Here is a 19,496-nt window from a genome sequence, read left to right on the forward strand (position 1 = left end):
CAGTAAGATGTTTCTAAACCAACATATTCTGTATATCAAGTTTGTTTGGTAGATATTTATTCCCATTTGTAACAAAAAATTATTATTATATCCAGCTTTTAGAGCCACTTGCAAAAAACTAAGACAATTTTTGGCAAAATATCATTTGATATAAAAGTATTCTATTATTTCCTTCTAAGGTGTAATTATAATAACAGTAGTAATAGAATATTTTCTAACTGATAATGCGAAAAAAAAAGAAGGTTATTGGTGCCACAATAATTAAATTTTGTTTGCAATAATCGGCTTATTCATGTGCAACGTTTGGTATTGAATGTTTTGATTCAATTAATAGTAGCAACTGAAATAGTAGTTTTCGGTACAAGAGCGAAAATTGTCGTTTTTCGAACGGCGACGACGTTTGACATCCGAGACGAAGTTATTTAATTACTTAATAACTTAATTGCTTGATCGTCGTCAGTATATTTGATTTTGATTTGTTAGGTCAGGTTAGGGTGGGACATCGATCCTATAACATCGATGGTAGCCATCGAAAAGTAATATCGATGTTAGGGAAACATCGAAGGCAGAACAACGATGTTCTCATAGTTTGCCGTTGCATACAAATTTTAAATTGATTAACTTAAACTTAAATTATTTTATTTTACTACTACTATGACATCAAATAATCAACTAAATTTATTCAACTTATAGTTGCCACATTTTTCGGCCAACTGACTGCAAAAAGAGGCTTTTTTTCGGGTGCAACTGGGAATTGGCCGCTATGCCGCGGTATCGTTTGTATTGGCACTATCAAAAAGTTCGCAGACATTTTTCTATATAGTATCAACATCAAATGTCCGATGTTTTCATTTCAGGATCTAACATCGAACGAATTACATCGATGTTTTTCTCCCATCCCTAGGTCAGGTTGTATAGTTTCACAACCTTTTGTGTTTTGCCGCAACAATTTTTGTTCCGAATTAAGATATAATTTTCTTTCGTATGTTATTACCGATTGATAAAGAGTACTCTTATGTCGGAATAATATGTGAATTATATAATTAATAAAATGTTGAAAAATAAGAGCACAAACTGTAACAGTCCGTAGTAAAAGAAGATGTGACAAAAATCGCACGTTTAAAGTTTTTTTTTTAAAGCGTTACAAAAGTTTTGAAAACACGAATCTGCCTTAACCATGCGAGTCATTTGATTTCTGTTTGAGGTGTTGTGTAGTCCAATTCTTTTTCTATAGGTTCATAATTTTGCAAAAAAAATGCGCTTTAGATAAAGTTTCTACAGGGTGGCAAGTTTCGCATGCTCCCAATTGAGCAAATTTTTTTAATTATTTTAACATCAAAGGCATTAGACAGACCTCAAAAATCTATCCTATCTCACAAAAGATTTGTGAATTTTGACTGTCTTTTTTATTAACACTATTAACAGAGTGATGTAAAAAAAATCAACTTTTTGGTCATTTTTTACATTTTTCCTCTTGTGCCGATTTTCAAAATCTACAGCTGATGTTAAGGCTAAAACGTCATGCAAGAAGATGTAAGTATAATACTAGACTCTCTAGACAAAAATTCAATTCACAGGGTTGCATTAAAAGTGACCCAATCGGAACCGAATTGCCCCCGAAATTTGGTATTATGGCTGACTGAATAAAAGTTAAGTTTACTTTCAAACATTCCGTTAATTCTGAACGCTTTAGGATGTTTTATACTTGCATCAGTTAAGATTGACCGGTGCAGGTAGCAAATTGCAAGTGCATATTCTTGAAATAGAGTAAGCCCCTTGTTCACCTGAACAGAAAACATCCTCGCTATTTTCTTATTCAACTGAACCATTGCGGCGATATATAGTTGGTTTTTTTATTATTAAGTTAATTTCTAAGCATAATGGTGAATATGATTTAGCAATTCTGAAACAAGAGAGTACCAAACATGACGGCATATGGATATCTTAGCAAACAAATCTCAGTTTATTTGGCAAAACTTTTGCGACTGGTGACAGAGTACTTACAGCAAGCCAGTTCAATTACTGTGATTTTTAGTACAATGCCTATTCAGATTTGGCTTTGTGGAAGTGTTTGTTTCAACATGAGCCCTAGATTTCGAAAAGTAGTCCAGGATGAAAAATGTTATTACTGCAATACTAAAAGGTTGATTTTTGACATAATCATAAATATAAAAAGGGCAAAAAATTTAAAAATGTTTTGAGGTTGAAATGCGTTGGTTGTTGAAGCCTAAAAAACGTTTGTTCCTCAATTGGAAGCATGCCAAACTCTTAGACATTTTGCATTCTGTCATTTGCCACTCTGTAGAAACTATCAAAGCACTATTTTGCAAAAACACGGACTGATGAGGCAACACCTCAAACAGAAATCAAATCGCTCGCAACAGTCAGAAGTTATCTATTTTCAAAGTTAGGGCAAATTTGTCGGTGTAACGTTTATTTTGTTGATCAGTTAACATCACTTGGACACACCTAGTTGATTATGGAGAAAATTAGATAAATTTGCAATTACATATAAAATGCATTGATTGATCTCAAAATTCTGCGATAGTGAAGTTTTTGCTACATCCTATAATTCAGTCGATAGAAAACCATACTAACTCTACTTAATTTGAAACTAAGTAGAAAAATTACGTCACTCTCACTTTTCGGTTAGAAATTTTGAGAAAATGATGATGTTTTCTTTGAAAACATATTTTTTTATGAAAATTCAAATAAACAAACATGGTCGCAAAACTCCTCATTTTCAAACGGACAGGTTGTGAAAAGGTGTGAAATATTCAGCGTTTTCTGTAATTCCTAGAAACCGCTTTATATGCTCTATTAGGCGTGCGCCTGTTAGGGCAGCAGGCTTAGAGCATTGTTTTTTTAGTAAATTAATACTTTTTTGGTCTTTCACATTCAAATTTACTATTTACTATATTTTCTTGAGATCGCGCAAATATTTTGCTTTTTAGTTTCTCTGGGTTGACATGTATATTACATGTAATTACTTGCGATATAAAAAATATATATTCCTTCATAAAATCAGTTGAAATCTCGTATTTGATGAGCGTTCAAAACTTCGAAACTACTTTTGAAACTTATGTTTATCTGATAATCACAAATTTGCGTAAAGGGAACATGCTTGACTTTAACGCTGTCTATATTCTATAGAAATATATATCCTATATTATAATCTAAATCTTCTTCCATACAGAATGCATTTATTCGAATGATGTATTAATATTATGAAGTGTTAAATGATGTGAAATATTAGCATGTCTTATACTTATTCTTATAAGAAAATAAACCAAAATCACCTTACCCGGTGTTTTTTTTATACGTTTTATAGTACTTATATTTAATTTTCGATATTTAAACAAGTGGCTTCTTTTCACAGGCAACCAGGAGATTGGTTCTTTGAACTTTATTGATAAAATATAGTATAACTATATAATAATTCTATAGTACAATAACTATTCATATTCACAGGTCAAAGAAATGGAACGACATAATAGAAAAAGGACCAGAGTACGGCACGACTGAAGCAGCTTGGAAGGGCGTTTTAGTAGAAGCGGATAGAAGGTGTGATTTGCATTCTAAAGTACGAGATTGTCTTGCAAACGATGTAATTCAGAAAATTAAACAATGGCAAAAGGACACATATCATAAGGTAATAAATTGCCTGAAATACGGAGCAGTATAAGTTCGATAAGTAGGTACTATTGTATTTGTACTTTACATGCTATTCAACCGAACGATTCTCGTGTTAATTGTTATGTACACAATGGTGTCTCAATAGCTCATACAAAAGTAAAAGTCATTTTGATACGGAATTATGTAAATGTATGTGCATTGAAAACACGTGCCAAGAGGTAGTATGTGATGCTATGCGTCGGGTTTACTTTCCTATCCTAATTTGCAAGCATTTCTATACATATTCAATCTATTTCGTTACTTTACATGCTGCATTTTTTACAGTCGATGATGCAAATAAAGGAAAAGAAGGACATGGAGGACGCATTCAAGAAGGCACAGAAACCATGGGCAAAACTTCTTCAGAAAGTCGACAAAGCGAGAACTGATTATCATACCGCATGTAAAACAGAAAAATCCGCTGCTAATCAAGAGAGAAACGCTGCCGGAGATAGTTCATTTTCAGTTGATCAGGTACTACCGATTTTATTTTTAAATGCCAAACTTAAAGATTTCCATTAAATCGCTGGTTCCTTGAAAAGTTCTTGAGAAGAAGAAGGATTTGTTGAATCTAAAGTGGCTCTATTTTATACCCCGTTAAGCAATACATCAAAAGTTATCATTTTCAAATCAATAGGTATGAATAGAAACCGAATATAATAATTTTGATAAACTTTTGTTTTTGAAGATGTTGTTAACTTTGCTTCCAGAACTATACAAATTTAAACTTGATGAATATTTATAAGTTATCTGAAATGCGAAACTGCGTTCTTTCTTTAGATTTCGAGAGCGCTAACGATGATGAATAATTAAGTTTAAGAATATTGGTATCATAAAAAGGTAATATGATCAAGCTAAAAGATGCTATGTTTTTATCACTTCAGCAGCAGATCAGGATATTTTAATATCCGGGGTGTCAATAAATATATGTTCTGTTTCAATTTTATTCAACAGTTTTAAGCTACTTTATTAAGATGTCAAACCAAAAAGAAAAATTGTTGGCATTACATGAGTTGAAAAAGCGTTTGATCAATATTGCGCGAACGCTCGGCATAGACAAATCTAACGTCCGACGAACAATCAAGAGGTGTGAAGAGCTCGGCCATACTGGTCGCGGTCCAGGAAGTGGCAGAAAGCGCACCGTCAGAACCGCCAATAACTGGGAGCTCATCCGTAAACGTGTCAGGGGAAATCCGAGAGTCTCCATGAGAAAAATCGCGCGTGAGACTGTTATAAATCGAGAATCAATCCGCCAAATAGCCGGCGAGCATCTCCATCTCAAGCCCTTTAAGCTGCAAAAAGTTCAGCTCAGTTCAGTTCAGTTCAACAATTGCATACGGTTTGAAAGGTGCAAACGACTCCTTCGTCGCCACGCTCGGGGGCCCTTCAGTTGAATAAAATCCTCTTCATGGATGAGAAGATGTTCACTGTGGAAAAAGCCCACAATCACCAGAACAATAGGAGCTGGTCGGCGAAGGCCTCCCGGCACATCGGCCATCGTCCAACATAGCCAAAATCCCGCGACCATTATGTTTTGCGCTGGAAATTGCTTCAGGGGCAACACCCCCTCGTGTTCGTAGAACAGAGGGTGAAAATCGACAAGGACTTCTACATCTTCTACAACTACATCCTCGAAGCCGTCGTACTTTCGTGGGTCCAGTAGCACTTTGGCAATGCGGATTGGAAGTTCGCAGGAAGTTCTACAAGGCGAAAGCGACTCAGGACGTCGGCGGAATGGCCGCCCTACTGGCCAGATCTTAATCCAATGGACTACAGTGTGTGGTCTATGTATTTTGGAGTCCAGGTCCTGAGCTACACGCCACAAAACTTTGTCGTTGAAGCCGGTCGCTGCGTCGGGAATGGGACCGATTGTTGCCGGAAGAGGAGCGTGGCGCGCCAGAAAATTTTCGGCATTCTTAGAAAATGTCCGATAATCCGGAACGTGTCGATTTGGATATCGCGCTGAGTAAACGCGTACGCTTTCACACAAGTTGTTTTTGCAAAACCGTAATACTTTGACCATGTGGGTAATTTCTTCATTAGAAAACGCCATTCGAAACGACTTTATGAGATTGATTGTCAAAAGTCAAACGTCAAAAGTTTGACAATTAATTTATGCCTCGCTTACCATGATATTTTCAGTTAATGTCTAACATTGTGTAATGTGTGTAAGTGGTAAGAATATAAAAATAATTTTCAAAATGAAAAAAATTAACAATGCTACAAGATTTTGCAGAGCACAATAATGTAGACAAAGGAATAGTACATCAGCTCAAAAAAATGAGTCGATTCCATTGGTCAAATAAAAAGTTCTGGTAGTTTTTGTACCACAACACTCAAGAATACATTACTTGTCCAAAGCGGAGGAAGTTGGTTGGTGCATAAAAAAAATAATTCTTCCAATATTGCAAAAATATAATTTTTTTAAAGAACTTTGACTATCAATAGCATAGGCGCTGGACATTTTTTTAAAATAAAAAGTCAGGTCCTCATTTTTGAGCGAAAAAATTGTATCACCTAATACTGATTAAAATTTACTGTCTAATTTCATTTTTACAAATTGAAGTATTTATATTCTTAAGTTAGTGGTTTATTAATCAGTTTCCCAATTATATTAAGACCAAGGCTGCAAGACCAGTCCTGACAAGCTAACACAAAACCGCTAACACTAAAAATCCAGCAAAGGAAGCACAACTTTCATTTTAAACTTTCGATAATAGATAACACAAATCATTTATAATTAAAGAAAATCGATTACATTCTTCTTAAAAGGTTATATATCAACATAGAAGTAAGTAAGATGTGGACAAATATAAGATCGTACATACTTTAAAACAGTGTTTCATAAAAACGATAATTTGCTCAAACCAATCCACTGTAATATAATTTAGCAAAATATATTTTTTAACTAGCACCAAATAGTCATCATTAAAGGTTCTAGTAATAAAAACAGTAAATGTTTTACACTAAACAGTTTAGTTTTCTATATTCTGCAGACCGAAACACCATAGCATTGTTCAACTTTCCAACAAGGCATTCAAATTTTCAAGGCAACCACTTAGATGCATTTTTATACTATAAACGTGTTTTTTAATCATTAGCCTTATCTATACAGTAAACTTTTTAAATTATGTGCACTAATTAACGTGTTTTATATTTAAGCGCTAGAAAATTAATGACAGCTTTGGTGCAATATCTATCACTACTACTTGGTCCAATATCAAATGCTGTTAAGCTTGCAGTATTTAGATTTGGCGATTCCTAGGTCCTGATGCTGTATAAATAAATCTGCAAAGCGTATGCAGCTGGAATAGCTGACGTCGTCTCATTTGTTCCAATTCCTAGTAATAACACACATTTCATACTAACAGGATCAAAAAATCACGTTTGAATTGAAATATTAATAAAGGTCACATACTTCTTTCTTTACTTAAGTATGAACCATTAAGGCGTCGTATGTCGCTTAAATAATTGCCCTGTAATTGGAATTTTGTCTATAATTTTATCATAGTAGCTAATACGGAAATTTCTTGTTCGGAAGATTCGGTGAGCTTTTAATCTCGAGAATTCAATACATCAAAGATTTTAACATTAACTTTCCAGTAATAGTATACTAGAAGAGTTTATGGAGGTGGGTTTATGCTAGAGTAGAAGGTGCTCCATAGGATAGTTGTCTCTAGATTGAAATGCATTCGATTTTACTGATTGCTATGAAATCTTAATAAAATTATAATGCATTCACAGAAGAAGCAAAGAAATTGAGAGAGTGATTATATTATGCACTTGACAGTTATTCATCGCAACAACCCTAAACTACCGTTTCCTGATTAATATACTTATTTACATAATTAATAAATTGGTCTAAGCATGCACTCACTTAGTAAGAGAACGTCTCTCGAATCAGGCAAATTATTGGATTATTGAACTAAACTGACAAATAAATCAAATAATTTTTAGACCTGTTTCTACTTGATAATGTTTAGAAATGTCGGATTAATTTTAACACTTTAACACTCGCCAATTGTGGACACATTTAAATTGCGAATTTAAATTTCTTGTTATTTATGAAATGCCAAATGCAACCCCATGAATTTCGGCGATAATATTACCTGTTTTAAAAATATATGTGCTTTGATAATGTTCATAATAATTATTTTTAATCTGTTTCGCAGAAGTCACAACTGGTGAGTACAGTTTGTAGTGGTTTCAAACGCCTAGAGGTTTTTGTTTTGTAGTTAGGAGTAGTAGGAGTGTTTGTATTGATTTGAATCGAACCGAATGCTTGAAAATTATAGCTATCGATATGCATTTTTCATTTAGCTCCGATTTAATTTGGCATCTTGAATTTGCAGGTGAAGAAAATGCAGGACAGAGTACAAAAATCTAAAGAAGAAGTCTTGAAGTGCAAAGAAAAGTACGAAGTGGCTTTGCAAGAGATCAACCAATACAACCCCAAGTACATGGAGGATATGACAGTCGTGTTTGATAAGTGCCAAGAAATGGAAGCCCAGCGGCTTAGATTTATAAAGGAAACGCTTTTTGATATGCATAAATACCTCAATATTTCACAGGACCCCATGTAAGTATACTGACAATAACAAAAATTATTAATATTTACATTATTTTATATTTAGGCTCAATCAAATTTATGAAGAACTTTATCACACGGTCAACAACGCGGACTTTGAAAAAGATTTGAAGTGGTGGTCGAATAATCATGGAGTAAATATGGCTATGAATTGGCCACAATTCGAGGTAAGAAGAAGTTTTTATAGTGAAATTGAAGCAAAATCAGGCGTAATAATTTTGAGGTAATACGTGCAAATATAGAACAACGATTGTGTAACTAACAGGAACTTTGAAAAATATTTTTTACAGTCTATGGACTCTGAAAGGATAATAATAATAATATTTTTTTGGGAAATTTTATGTTTTTGAAGTATTCGGATTGTTTCAAGTCATCTTAACAAAGGGCCTATTAAGTTCCATTATTATTTCAGTAAAGGGTTTCGTCAAAGTTCTGAACATTGCTTTATAGTATTTTTCGAATTTCAAAGTAACATTTTTTTTTTAATATTTCTAGTATTCGATTCTTTTTAAAAACTGATACACGTGTCTTAATTGAAATTGCTATTCAACTTCTGGGTATAAAATTAATCTCTTATTACATCCGTATGCAATCCTTCATCCCCAGCAACCTAGTTCGAATGAAACATCTATGAAAAAGTGTTAAAAACCGTATTCGATGGTATAAAATCAATCTGGATCTAGGCATTGAAAAGTTATTCTAAATAGATAATTAACACTTTCCGAATTCGATTTAATGTAGTAAATGCTAAATAAATATGGTCACAAAATTCTGTTATTAATTGTATAAGCCTAAGCCAATATATTGATTTTTTGGGGATATTACCTCAGCGGAACGAAAAGGAAATTTTGTATGAAGCGGTCCCATAAAAAAACGCAGTCATATTCTCACACCCACAATGTTTTCAAATATTTCTAATTTTCTATCGTAATATCATGATTAATAATTTAGAGGCGATAACCCTCATTTTTACGAATATCTGTACGGAACTCTGACTAGTGTCGTAATTAAGAGCTAGACATTTGACGAATGTGGATTTTCTTTCCTACAAAATCCCCAAAAGTTGGACAGTAATTTGAATAAACTTACGCGTTTCAACGTTTTTATAAAACAAAATTGTTAATATAGAGGTATGAATTTTATGCAGGACATTTAATATTCTGTTAACTCGACTGAAGCAAATATTAGTTTTAAGTTAGCCCTGGATTTGTTTGCAATTTACTAACCTAACATCTCTGCATGTTATTATTATTTTTTACATTTTGTTGTTTTATTTTGGTTTTTTCCCATTTTGCATGTGTCTGTAGGACTATACGGAAGAGTTCCGAGACATCCATAAAGGCAAATCTAAAGACTCGGGCACGACCGGAATCACTCTCATCAATCAGAGACCTGTCGGCGAAGACTTGCATGTATGCTTACATTTTTATTCATTTATTTTTATTATTTATTGCAATTTGCTTTTGAAATATGCTTTGGACTTAATTTTGAAACAATTTTTGATACTAAAACGCTTTAGACTGTGGTACCTCTGCAAGTAATTGCAAGCCAAATTATTTTAGATAAACGCGGCCAATAAACCAGCAAATCAGGATATATTTCTTAATGCAGATTTGTTTAAAACAATCTGTACCTGTATTTTAGTTTTAAGACTAAATTGATTGGATAAGTAAATTCTTCATATGTTAACAACTGGACACTAAATGCGGAAATTAAAAAATATATCAAATTATTCTAACTAGATCGATGGATCGTCTGTTTCGCAGGATTATTCCACAAACACCAACAAATCAACAAAAACTAAAGCAGCAGCAGCAGCCAGACCGACTAGTACAGTCGTCGCAACGCCAGTTACCCAAGTTCAGGAAGCGAAATCACCTTCGAAATCCGTTGAAAGCCCACCTAGCAGAGGCGCTACAATAACGTGAGTTTTTAGATAATTTGACCAAATAAAAGTGCATATATTTAACCCTTTCGCTGCTCTTGACGTTTATGCTCGGCTTCTGTTAGCTGCTCTTGACGTAGGTATATGTGCGCATTGCGATTAAAAATCGGTTCAAGCTGCTCTATGGACGGTTACATACCCGTATATGACTCTGTGTCTCTCCCGCCCATATTTTGATGATAAGAATAGTGGTAGCAACATTTTAGTTGATACAGAAAATTATCCCTTGCAATATGTTGACTATTTTTTTAAGCAAGAATTAATGGAATATATTGCAAATTAAACAAATACATATTATGAAGTTTTAGTAGTTTTTAGTTTTAGTTAGAAGATGGAAGCTTATGGATTATAAAGAAATGTATTTCTATTTTACGGTTATTTTGTTGATGTCTCACTCGAAGAAAATCAAATCAAATGCTTACTGGTCAACAGGCGAGTTTTTGACAACCCCAATTTTCAGTCGCTTTATGAAGAGGGACAGAAGGAGAAATCCTTGTTACATTTTTGTGAAAACTACGTTGATCCAAAGCAGATGGCTAATGGGAAAACAGATTCACTGCACAAGATAAAAGTAATTGTCGATCATTTAAGAAAAAAATTCAGTGAAACATTTGGTCCTGTTAAAAACGTATGTATCAATAAAAGTTTGATGCTATTTAGAGGAAGAGTTTTCTTCAGACAGTATATCCCCTCAAAGAGATCGGTTGGGAGTAAAATTATTTTTGCTCTGTGATAATATTTTGAATTTTAAAATTTACACTGATGCGACAACAAATAAAATACTTTGAAATTCCCAATATGGGACACGATATTTCTGGGTTCCAATGAAGAGGATTTAAAGTGTTTGCTCGATAGGGTCACTGCTGAGTGTGCAGTAGCGCGACGATCTTAATATCAAGAAAACCAAGGTTCTGGTAGTAAAAGCCAAACAGCATGATACAACGGCTACTGTGACCGCCGGAGGTGTGAGACTATAGTAGGTTACACAGATCAAGTATCTCGAATGTCTGATAAGTAACGATGGAGACAATCACACGGAAATCCGGTCAAGAATAGAGTACGCTCGAGCAGCGTTCAACAAAATGAGAAGTTCTTTGCACTAGAGATCTTAGACCGCCTTTGAGGCTCCGTTTGTTTCGCTTTTATGCATTTTCAATTTTGCTTTACGGAGCGGAGGCCTGGACTATGAATAGCAATGAGATGGGGAGACTAAAGCCTTTTGAGATATAGTGCTATAGGAGAATCCTAAAAGTATCATGGTATGGATAAAGTCCACTTAGATATACTTAAACATCTAAATAAAAACACTGAACTCCTATGCACCATGAAGCGGAGAAAATTGTAATACTTCGTTCATGTAATGAGGGGCGCGAAATACTGATTACTGCAAAACATAATGCAGGGTAAAATTGCTGGCAAGCGTGGTCCAGGTAGACGCAAAATATCATGGCTGAAGGCTTTACGCGACTGGCGTGGCGTAACCTCAAGAACATTCTTCAGGATGGTGGTGAGCAGGATTCAGATGTCTGTGTTGGTGACCAAAGTTCTGGGAGGACATGATACACGAAGAAGAAGAAGAATACAGAAAACACGGAAAATATTGTCCGAACACATAAACTGGTTTACAAGTTCAACACTGTTTGATTTTTTGCACTTCAACAATATTAGTGCTTGCGGAACATTCAGAAGGAAACGAAAAAAATGGAAAATTGACTTATTGCTCTTCAAAAAATAAACTTGCTGTCAAATGGCAAGACAAGGGAAGTTAATATGCTAAGTTCATGCCATACATCTGATGTGAAAGACACTGGAAAAAGGAGATCGTAACTCAGGAAGAAGGATTTGAAAGCATACTGTATTGTCGACTACAACAACATGCGTCTGTGGACAAATTAGACACGTTGCTGTAATATTTGAAATGCTACCAAAAAATATTCTTTCACTTACTGGATTGTACTGTTCTAAACTCTTACCAGTCATAAATGCCGATCTGATCAATATGTGGAATTGGCGAAATTTCGTTTGGATCTCATAAAGCAACTTATTGCAAAATATTATACTCCGGTTTCTACTCGAAGTCCAGATAGAAGAGTTTTAATCAAAATTTGGAATTGCACCCCACAGAAACACATTTCCCAATTAATGTACCAGCTACAGCTGCTAAAATAAATGCTACAAGATGTGCTGTGTTGCACAAACCACAGTTTAAGAAAGGGAACAAGATATATGTTATGTGTGGTTTGTGTAATAACATACCTTTGTGTAAAAAACCTTGAAAATATACTTACCGCTTTTATTTACTAGGACCGTCCGATAAGTATTTAGCCTCTCCGCCCGAGGGCCCCACTATCACAAGAAAAAATTACTATCGTGTAGTACATTCTCGTAGACGGCTACTGCCAAAATTTGAGGCGACTGGAAATCGTAGTTTTGTTTGGACCACGCGTAAAAGCGGGCGTATCTGTGGATTTCAGAAAATGCGAAAAGAGCAATATCGGTCCGTGTTTTGATTCTTGTTTCTAGAAGGAAAATCACGAAGCGAAATTAAAGAGCGCTTGGATGCGGTGTACGGTGACTCTAAAATTGGTTTAACGAGTTTCAACGTGGTCCCACGTCGGTTTTTGATGAGCCACGATCAGGTGCCCCAAAAGGGGCTACCACGGAGGATAAAATAGCAAAAATTCATGATCTCGTATTGGCATACCGCCGATTGAAGGTGGGTGAAAAAGCTGAGACAGCAGGCATCTCAAAAAACCGCGTGGGTCATATCCTGCAGGAAAAAGCTGTAAACCCGATGGGTGCCGCGTTGGCTTACTTACATGGATCCAGTGGTACACACCAGAAACCAAGGAACAGTCGAGACAGTGGACTTTACCCGGCGCACGTGCTCCAAAGAACGCGAAAACTACTATCGACCGGAAAGGTGATGGCCACCGTTTTCTGGGATTCACAAGGTGTTATCTACATCGACTACCTGGAGAAGGATGAAAACGAGCACAGGGCTCTACTAACCGAATTATTGGGCCGATTCGACGTCAAATTGCTTAAAAAACACTCCATTTGTCGAAGAAAAAGTTCTTCTTTACCATGACCACGCACCGGCTCACACCTCCGCTGTCGCAAGGGCCAAATTGGTCGAATTGGGCTACGAACTGTTGCCTTATCTACCGTATTCTCCAGATGTGGCCCCGTGTGACTTCTTTTTGTTTCCAAACTTGAAAAAGTCACTCGCCGGGCGGAAATTTCAGTCGAATGAGGAGGTCATCGCCACCACGGAGGCCTGCTTTGCAAACCTCGAGAAAAAGTATTTTTCAGACGGGTTAAAGAAGTTGGAGCATGGCAGGGTCAGTCTATCGAATTAAAAGGAGACTATGTTGAGAAATAAGTCCACTTTTCGAAAATTTATCAAAGTAGTTATCGGACCGCCCTCGTAAAAATAGCTTCTTAATATCACCCTTACCTAATGCTTTTGCCAAAAATAAAATAATTAAATGAATGGTACTCATTATATTAAGCTCTAGCTGCTCCGGACGAGTCGGACGAGTATACTCGTTCAAAAATGGTAAAAAAATGCTTATTTAAAATGCGGATTTATTCCAGCATTGCGCAGCGAAAGGGTTAATCCATAACAAAAATTTCATATTTGAATTCAACTTAAATCTAGGAATGGTTCCGCGTCTAAAGCAAATGATTCGAATCCATTCGAAGAAGAAGACTGGGAGAGTGACGCTTTGGTAGATAATGGAGAACCGGGTGTTCCTGTTAAAGCATTGTACGATTATGAAGGAGCAGAAAACGATGAACTTACTTTTAAAACAGGTAACTGTTTACTTTCAAAATGCCTTGAGTATTTATGAACTGCTCTTAAAACACATTCATCCATTCAACAAAACATCGCAAACAATACTAAAAATACACAGAGCATTCATAGTATTAAGATCACAATATAATTTAGTTGTAATAATTACAATTCGTGTTTTGTTTCTTAAGGAGACGTGTTTGAAAAGTTGGAGGACGAAGACGAACAAGGGTGGTGTAAAGGTCGAAAAGATGGTCGAGTGGGTTTATACCCGGCAAACTACGTAGATTTGGTGTCCCCTTAAGAAGTATTCGTTAAACATGAAGTTTTGTTTTGTTACACTTTTTATATGGTACATAATTTATACTATTATAATGATTTGGTTGTGTGAACGTGATTAGCATTTTGTTAACGCAGTTATTTCATTTTAAAAACTCTTTCAAAACGTTGAAATGCAATTTGATTAATTTACGTATGTAGGAAAATGTAATTTACTGTTATCGCATTTTTATTAGATTTACTATAGTTAACGGTTATTTTGGAGATTTATTGTTTTTTTTTCTTAAAATCAGTTAACGTTGTATTATAATAATGAAGTATTGATAATAATTATTTATCTAGGCAATATGATACACAATAATGGTTTGCACATTGTGCATTTTTACTAATAGGTAACGGCGACCCATGAGGAGGACAACCGAAAAATGTGACCTACTGTTTTGTTGAGTTTTACGAAAAATTTATTATTTACATGGTTGAAAGCCTTCGTTTTGTGTATGAAGTTAATCATGTACAGGGGTACAATGTTTAAAGTCTGGTCTTTCAAAAAAACCTACCAGTTGACTATAATTTGATCAAATCTAATATAAATTGTAACTTAATTATTTTTTAACTAGTGTAAAACAATTCTGTACAAATGTACAGATAACAGTTAATCAATAATACTATTAGGATTTACAGATAGTATATAAAGTACCATCAAGCATAACATAAGCAAATAAATTATGTTCTATATATTAAATATCATTTTGCCCCATTGAAATTTTAATAGTCAACTAACAAAACCGGGGTTTTAAGCCAGATTACTTTGCTGTAATACATGACTGTACTGTTTAACTATCGATATGCTCAAGTAAAACTATTCCCATTAAGGAAAGCTATGTTGTATTTTTTGACCCGATTACAGTGCCAAACAGAAAGTTTTCGTTGCCGATTATTTATTATTCAACTTGTAATTTATTAGCGTGTATTGAATATCGCGTCAGTTAAAACTTAAACGATAGATTTAACGTAAATGGACACATAAAATTTAGCACTGTAGAGGGTACTGATATTATCATTGATAAATTTATCAACTAACATTTAAAGTACGTACTATTACACTAGAAAGGAGTTGTAAATAAGAATACAGACAAGAGTAATATAAATTATATTTTAAGACATTGAATTTGAATTCAAGTTGGTATACTTACATCATATCTCAATCATCTGATCTTTCGGTTATTTTAAATTTCAATGCACCATCAGGAGCGTACATGAATGTTACTTTATATTCAAGAGGCTCGTGGAAATAATCTAATCTGTATGTTCTGATCAACTAAAAACAGAGAACAGTTTGGGCTGTTTATCAAATTTTAATCGCTTACTTTGGCTAATAAAACTTGTATTTCCAAGTCAGCAAATCGTCTGCCAAGACACATTCTGGCTCCGTATCCGTAAGGCAAAGACGCGAAAGGATGTATTTTACTAGAGCTTTCAAATTTCATCCACCTTTCGGGCATAAAGCTCTCTGGCTCTGAAACATACTCGGATATGCTTCCTGTCACTAACGTGGGAAAGACTACTTGGACCTAAAAATATTCATGTCTATGCGGAATAGCATTTCAACTTAATTAGCAATACGCACGCCCTTTGGAACTTTGTATCCTAGTAAAACCATGTCTTCCTGAAGAGTTCTACCGTTGCCAATAACTGTGGAGTACATCCTAATGTTAAAATAAATGTATTTAGTGTATTTTAGTGTTCGATTATGATCACATAAATATGAAATTTAAATCATTGGTTCACCCGATTGGAAAATTAACTAAATAAAATTTGGGATCAGCAAGAAACGCTAGCCTGAACTTTTTTGGTATGCATAGTGAAATATAATCTACTCTCGGAAATAGATATGGTAAAGTTTCGAAAGCGGCAAATTAGCTGCAGCTATCAAATCCCAATTAACTCCTTGAAAATCGGGATAAATTTCGGAGCTAAACGTAATCTTCCAATGACTATAATGTATGAAATGGGGGATTAGAAATATAATTATTTTAATTCAGATGAACTTACCTAAACACTTCTTTGACAAATGCCTTAAGGAAAACCATTTGGTTTAACTTTTCGGACGTTAAAGGTGCTTGTTTGTCGGGAAGTACCCTTTTCAGTTCTTGATATAATTTTTCTTGTTGTTCCGGACGCGTAGCTAATTGGTACAAAATAGAGCAAACGGCCATTGATATCTGGAAAAATTAAGTCGTATGAATACGAATATCTAGGAAATTCGTTTTACATTTAAGGAATGTGCAAGTTTTAGCAGGGACAAGTTGGGTTTGACCGACCAACAATTTTTTTAGTGTTTATGGCCGGTGAGCTGAAGCTACAGATCAATACTTTTTAGTTCAGTTATTATCGTCCAGTCAGATTAGACTTTAAAAGGTCTTTTTCGGAGCTAAATAGGTGAAGATGAAATAGTATTACAAGTTGTTCGGAGCGATGTCAGAATATTAGGACAATAGTTTGAGCGTATTAAATTTCAAGTATTAAAAATACCTACTATATGAAACAAACTAAATTTAAATCAGTCCATTTCTTTACTTAAAAAACGAAAAAAACGCCCGTTTTAGCGGGAAAAGGTACATTTTTTGCTTTGAAATATAAGATGCTTGAGGAGATTTCAGCCGCGGGACAGCTGCGCGCTCCCACTCTACAAAAACGAGCTGTCGCTGGCACATCTCCAGGCCCGGACAACGTCCCCAACGAACTGCTGAAGTGCGGAGCAGAAGCTCTGGCTGGACAGCTGGCCGAACTATTCAACAAAATATTGAAGGACGAAGATACACCAGCGAGATGGAGACAGCATCACAATCCCAATACTCAAAAAGGGGAAAACCTCAGATCCGGCCAACTACCGAGGAATATCGCTACTAGACACGACCATGAAATTTTTCACCCGTATGCTGTAGCAACGCATTCTCAGTTACCCCACATTAAGCGCAGACCAACAAGGTTTTCGGAAAACCGTTCGACGATTGACCCAGTGTTCGTTGTAGAGAAGGCAATAGAGTATAACACAGCTCATGTGCTTCATAGATTTGATGAAAGCGTTCGACGGGATAAGGCTGGTGGACGTTAGAAACAAGCTTGACCCCGTGGGAATATCCCCAAGCATCGCGGAGAAGGATAGAAGCTCAACACAAACAACACCATAACAATACAAACCAAATTAACAGAAAAAAATAGAGCAAAGCACAGGGATACGACAAGAAGCCAGTCTCCGTCCACTGCTGTTCAACATCATAATGGACAGAATAATAGAGCAAGTACGCAAGGTAGTAGACCAGGGATTCAAGATCGGAAACCAACAACTTAAGATAATATTTTACGCAGACGACGCAACGCTATTTGCGGGCACGGAAGGCGGACTACAATGGCTCTTACAGGCATTTAAGAAAGAGGCCAAAAAAGTTAACAAGGAAATATCTACCAGCATAACAAAAAGCTTGGTGAGCGCCTGGGAACGACACAGATGCAAACTGGAACTGAACAACAAAACAATAAATCAGGATTTTGAATTCAACTATCTGGGAATAACAATATGACCATATGCTGAACTCAAGAATGGGCTACAGAACCAGGTAAACAAGACAGCCAGGATAGCCGCAGCCGTTCGAACAACCATATTGAAAGATACATGCATATTAATCCCGGCCAAGGTTAGAATATATAAAGCGTGTATCAGGCCCGTAATGACATACACGAGAGAAACACGAGCTGACACAGCGGAGACAAAAAGGATGGCACGAACCAATGAAAAGAGAATACTAAGAATCACCACAGGAAACACACTATGGGATCAAAGAAGGAGTGTCGAAATTAGTAAAGAAAGCAAGACAGAGGACGTGGTTAGATGGACACATACAAAGTTTTATATGAAGCTCATCACCTATTAAGTACCGAAAGCGGCGGAGCTGGGACCGCTATCCTTAAATTATCTTTAAATTGCTCATCGATGTCTTTAGCTGGGTGGCCCAAGTCAACAAAAGAACTATAACCCAACACTGGTGCGTCTCCTGGCATGGTGTTTTACCCACCAGTGGGGTGGCCGAGTGTGACCATATACAGAAAAGCCCTTAACTAAGTGTCGGTTGGCTCAGTCATGGCTTAGAGTTCTTGTCAAAACATAGATAGGCCCAGCTCTTTTTTCAATCTTTTCTACAAATCCCGTTTTTCCTGGGAGCTTGAAAGATTTGGTGAGGGGGACTTCTTACGTCCGGGCCTTTTTACTTTTTGTACAAGGAGTTCGAATGCTTCTGGGTTGGAGATGTTCTTGTTCCCGTATATTCCCTTTGATAACAAAATCAGGGACTTTGACAGTAGTTATTAGTCTGGTTTGCCATCTGTCGTCTGAACATAAAGGTAAAGTTTTAATCCAGAACGTATCAAAAGTCTGTAATCAGCCGGGGTTTTTCTCAGATGCGCTTCTCCCGTCACAGATGGTGTCGCAAAAATATTCTAGACTTGGCTCCCTTTGTTCCCGATATCCACGCTCCTTTATACTCTCGGAAAGGGGATTCTTACTTTTCACTAATCAGCGTGAAAAAATCTCAATCCCCTAAAAATGACGCGAGGGGAAAAATCTTCAGTCGGAAATTCCCCGTCCTCTCGAAATTCGTGGGTTTCCCCAGGAGAGTGGCGCCCTGCACGACAAACAGCGAGGAAGCAGAAAACAGTTGAAGCAATAATTGCCTTTGAATTATATAAATATCACACGCAATAACATTTTCAATTCTCATAATATTCATTTTTAAGAATGCATTTTTTGGTATTTATTATACAGGGTTGCTCATTAGTGCGTCAAAGTGCGATATCTCAGTAAATATGAAGTTTACAAGAAAATTCGTCCAACAAAAGTTTTTCACGTTTAAAAGGTCCACATTCTAAAATTACTTTCCAATATACAAGGTGCATCATAAACGTGTGGTAGTTACCAACTCTGGTTTTCTAAATGAAACCCCCCCTTTTTTTTGTTATTTTCAGATTGGCCGTTCAATTTTAATTTATGTTTGTTTCAACCGTTTTACCTGAAAAATTTACGATTTCCGAGTTATTCGTAAAAATGTGAAAGTTTTGACAGCTACTGGGTTCCACAGAAATCGATGCTGTACACTACCCGCTGCGAATTTTGAAAAACAGTTTTCAGCGATTCTAACAGAACATCATGATCTACG

General features: G+C 35.8%; 2 protein-coding genes across 10 annotated transcripts in view; one reads left to right on the top strand and one right to left on the bottom strand.

The window, feature by feature from the left end:
- LOC109533465 (protein kinase C and casein kinase substrate in neurons protein 1) overlaps nucleotides 1-15,447 on the top strand; it is a 58,163-nt gene extending 42,716 nt beyond the window's left edge. For 3 of the 9 annotated variants that reach the window (XM_048661405.1, XM_048661403.1, XM_048661402.1), the window contains exons 3-11: nucleotides 3,472-3,652; nucleotides 3,961-4,149; nucleotides 7,848-7,859; nucleotides 8,028-8,254; nucleotides 8,310-8,430; nucleotides 9,571-9,675; nucleotides 10,006-10,187; nucleotides 13,873-14,027; nucleotides 14,199-15,447. In XM_048661405.1, coding sequence (XP_048517362.1) covers nucleotides 3,472-3,652; nucleotides 3,961-4,149; nucleotides 7,848-7,859; nucleotides 8,028-8,254; nucleotides 8,310-8,430; nucleotides 9,571-9,675; nucleotides 10,006-10,187; nucleotides 13,873-14,027; nucleotides 14,199-14,311 — 1,285 coding nt within the window. In that variant the 3' untranslated portion in view covers nucleotides 14,312-15,447. The remainder of the gene's footprint in view (nucleotides 1-3,471; nucleotides 3,653-3,960; nucleotides 4,150-7,847; nucleotides 7,860-8,027; nucleotides 8,255-8,309; nucleotides 8,431-9,570; nucleotides 9,676-10,005; nucleotides 10,188-13,872; nucleotides 14,028-14,198) is intronic. The other 6 variants (XM_048661404.1, XM_048661406.1, XM_048661408.1 and 3 more) reach the window with 6 other exon arrangements.
- LOC109533464 (probable cytochrome P450 301a1, mitochondrial) overlaps nucleotides 15,421-19,496 on the bottom strand; it is a 15,100-nt gene continuing 11,024 nt past the window's right edge. Inside the window, exons 6-8 of the mRNA XM_048661412.1 lie at nucleotides 15,914-15,978; nucleotides 15,654-15,857; nucleotides 15,421-15,604 (exon numbers count right to left, since the gene is read on the bottom strand). Of these exons, the coding sequence (XP_048517369.1) occupies nucleotides 15,488-15,604; nucleotides 15,654-15,857; nucleotides 15,914-15,978 (386 nt within the window). The 3' untranslated portion in view covers nucleotides 15,421-15,487. The remainder of the gene's footprint in view (nucleotides 15,605-15,653; nucleotides 15,858-15,913; nucleotides 15,979-19,496) is intronic.

Source organism: Dendroctonus ponderosae, unplaced genomic scaffold (assembly GCF_020466585.1).
Source record: "Dendroctonus ponderosae isolate FM_Combo_2020 unplaced genomic scaffold, Dpon_F_20191213v2 Dpon_F_20191213_1, whole genome shotgun sequence".
In the NCBI taxonomy this organism is placed as follows: domain Eukaryota; kingdom Metazoa; phylum Arthropoda; class Insecta; order Coleoptera; family Curculionidae; genus Dendroctonus; species Dendroctonus ponderosae.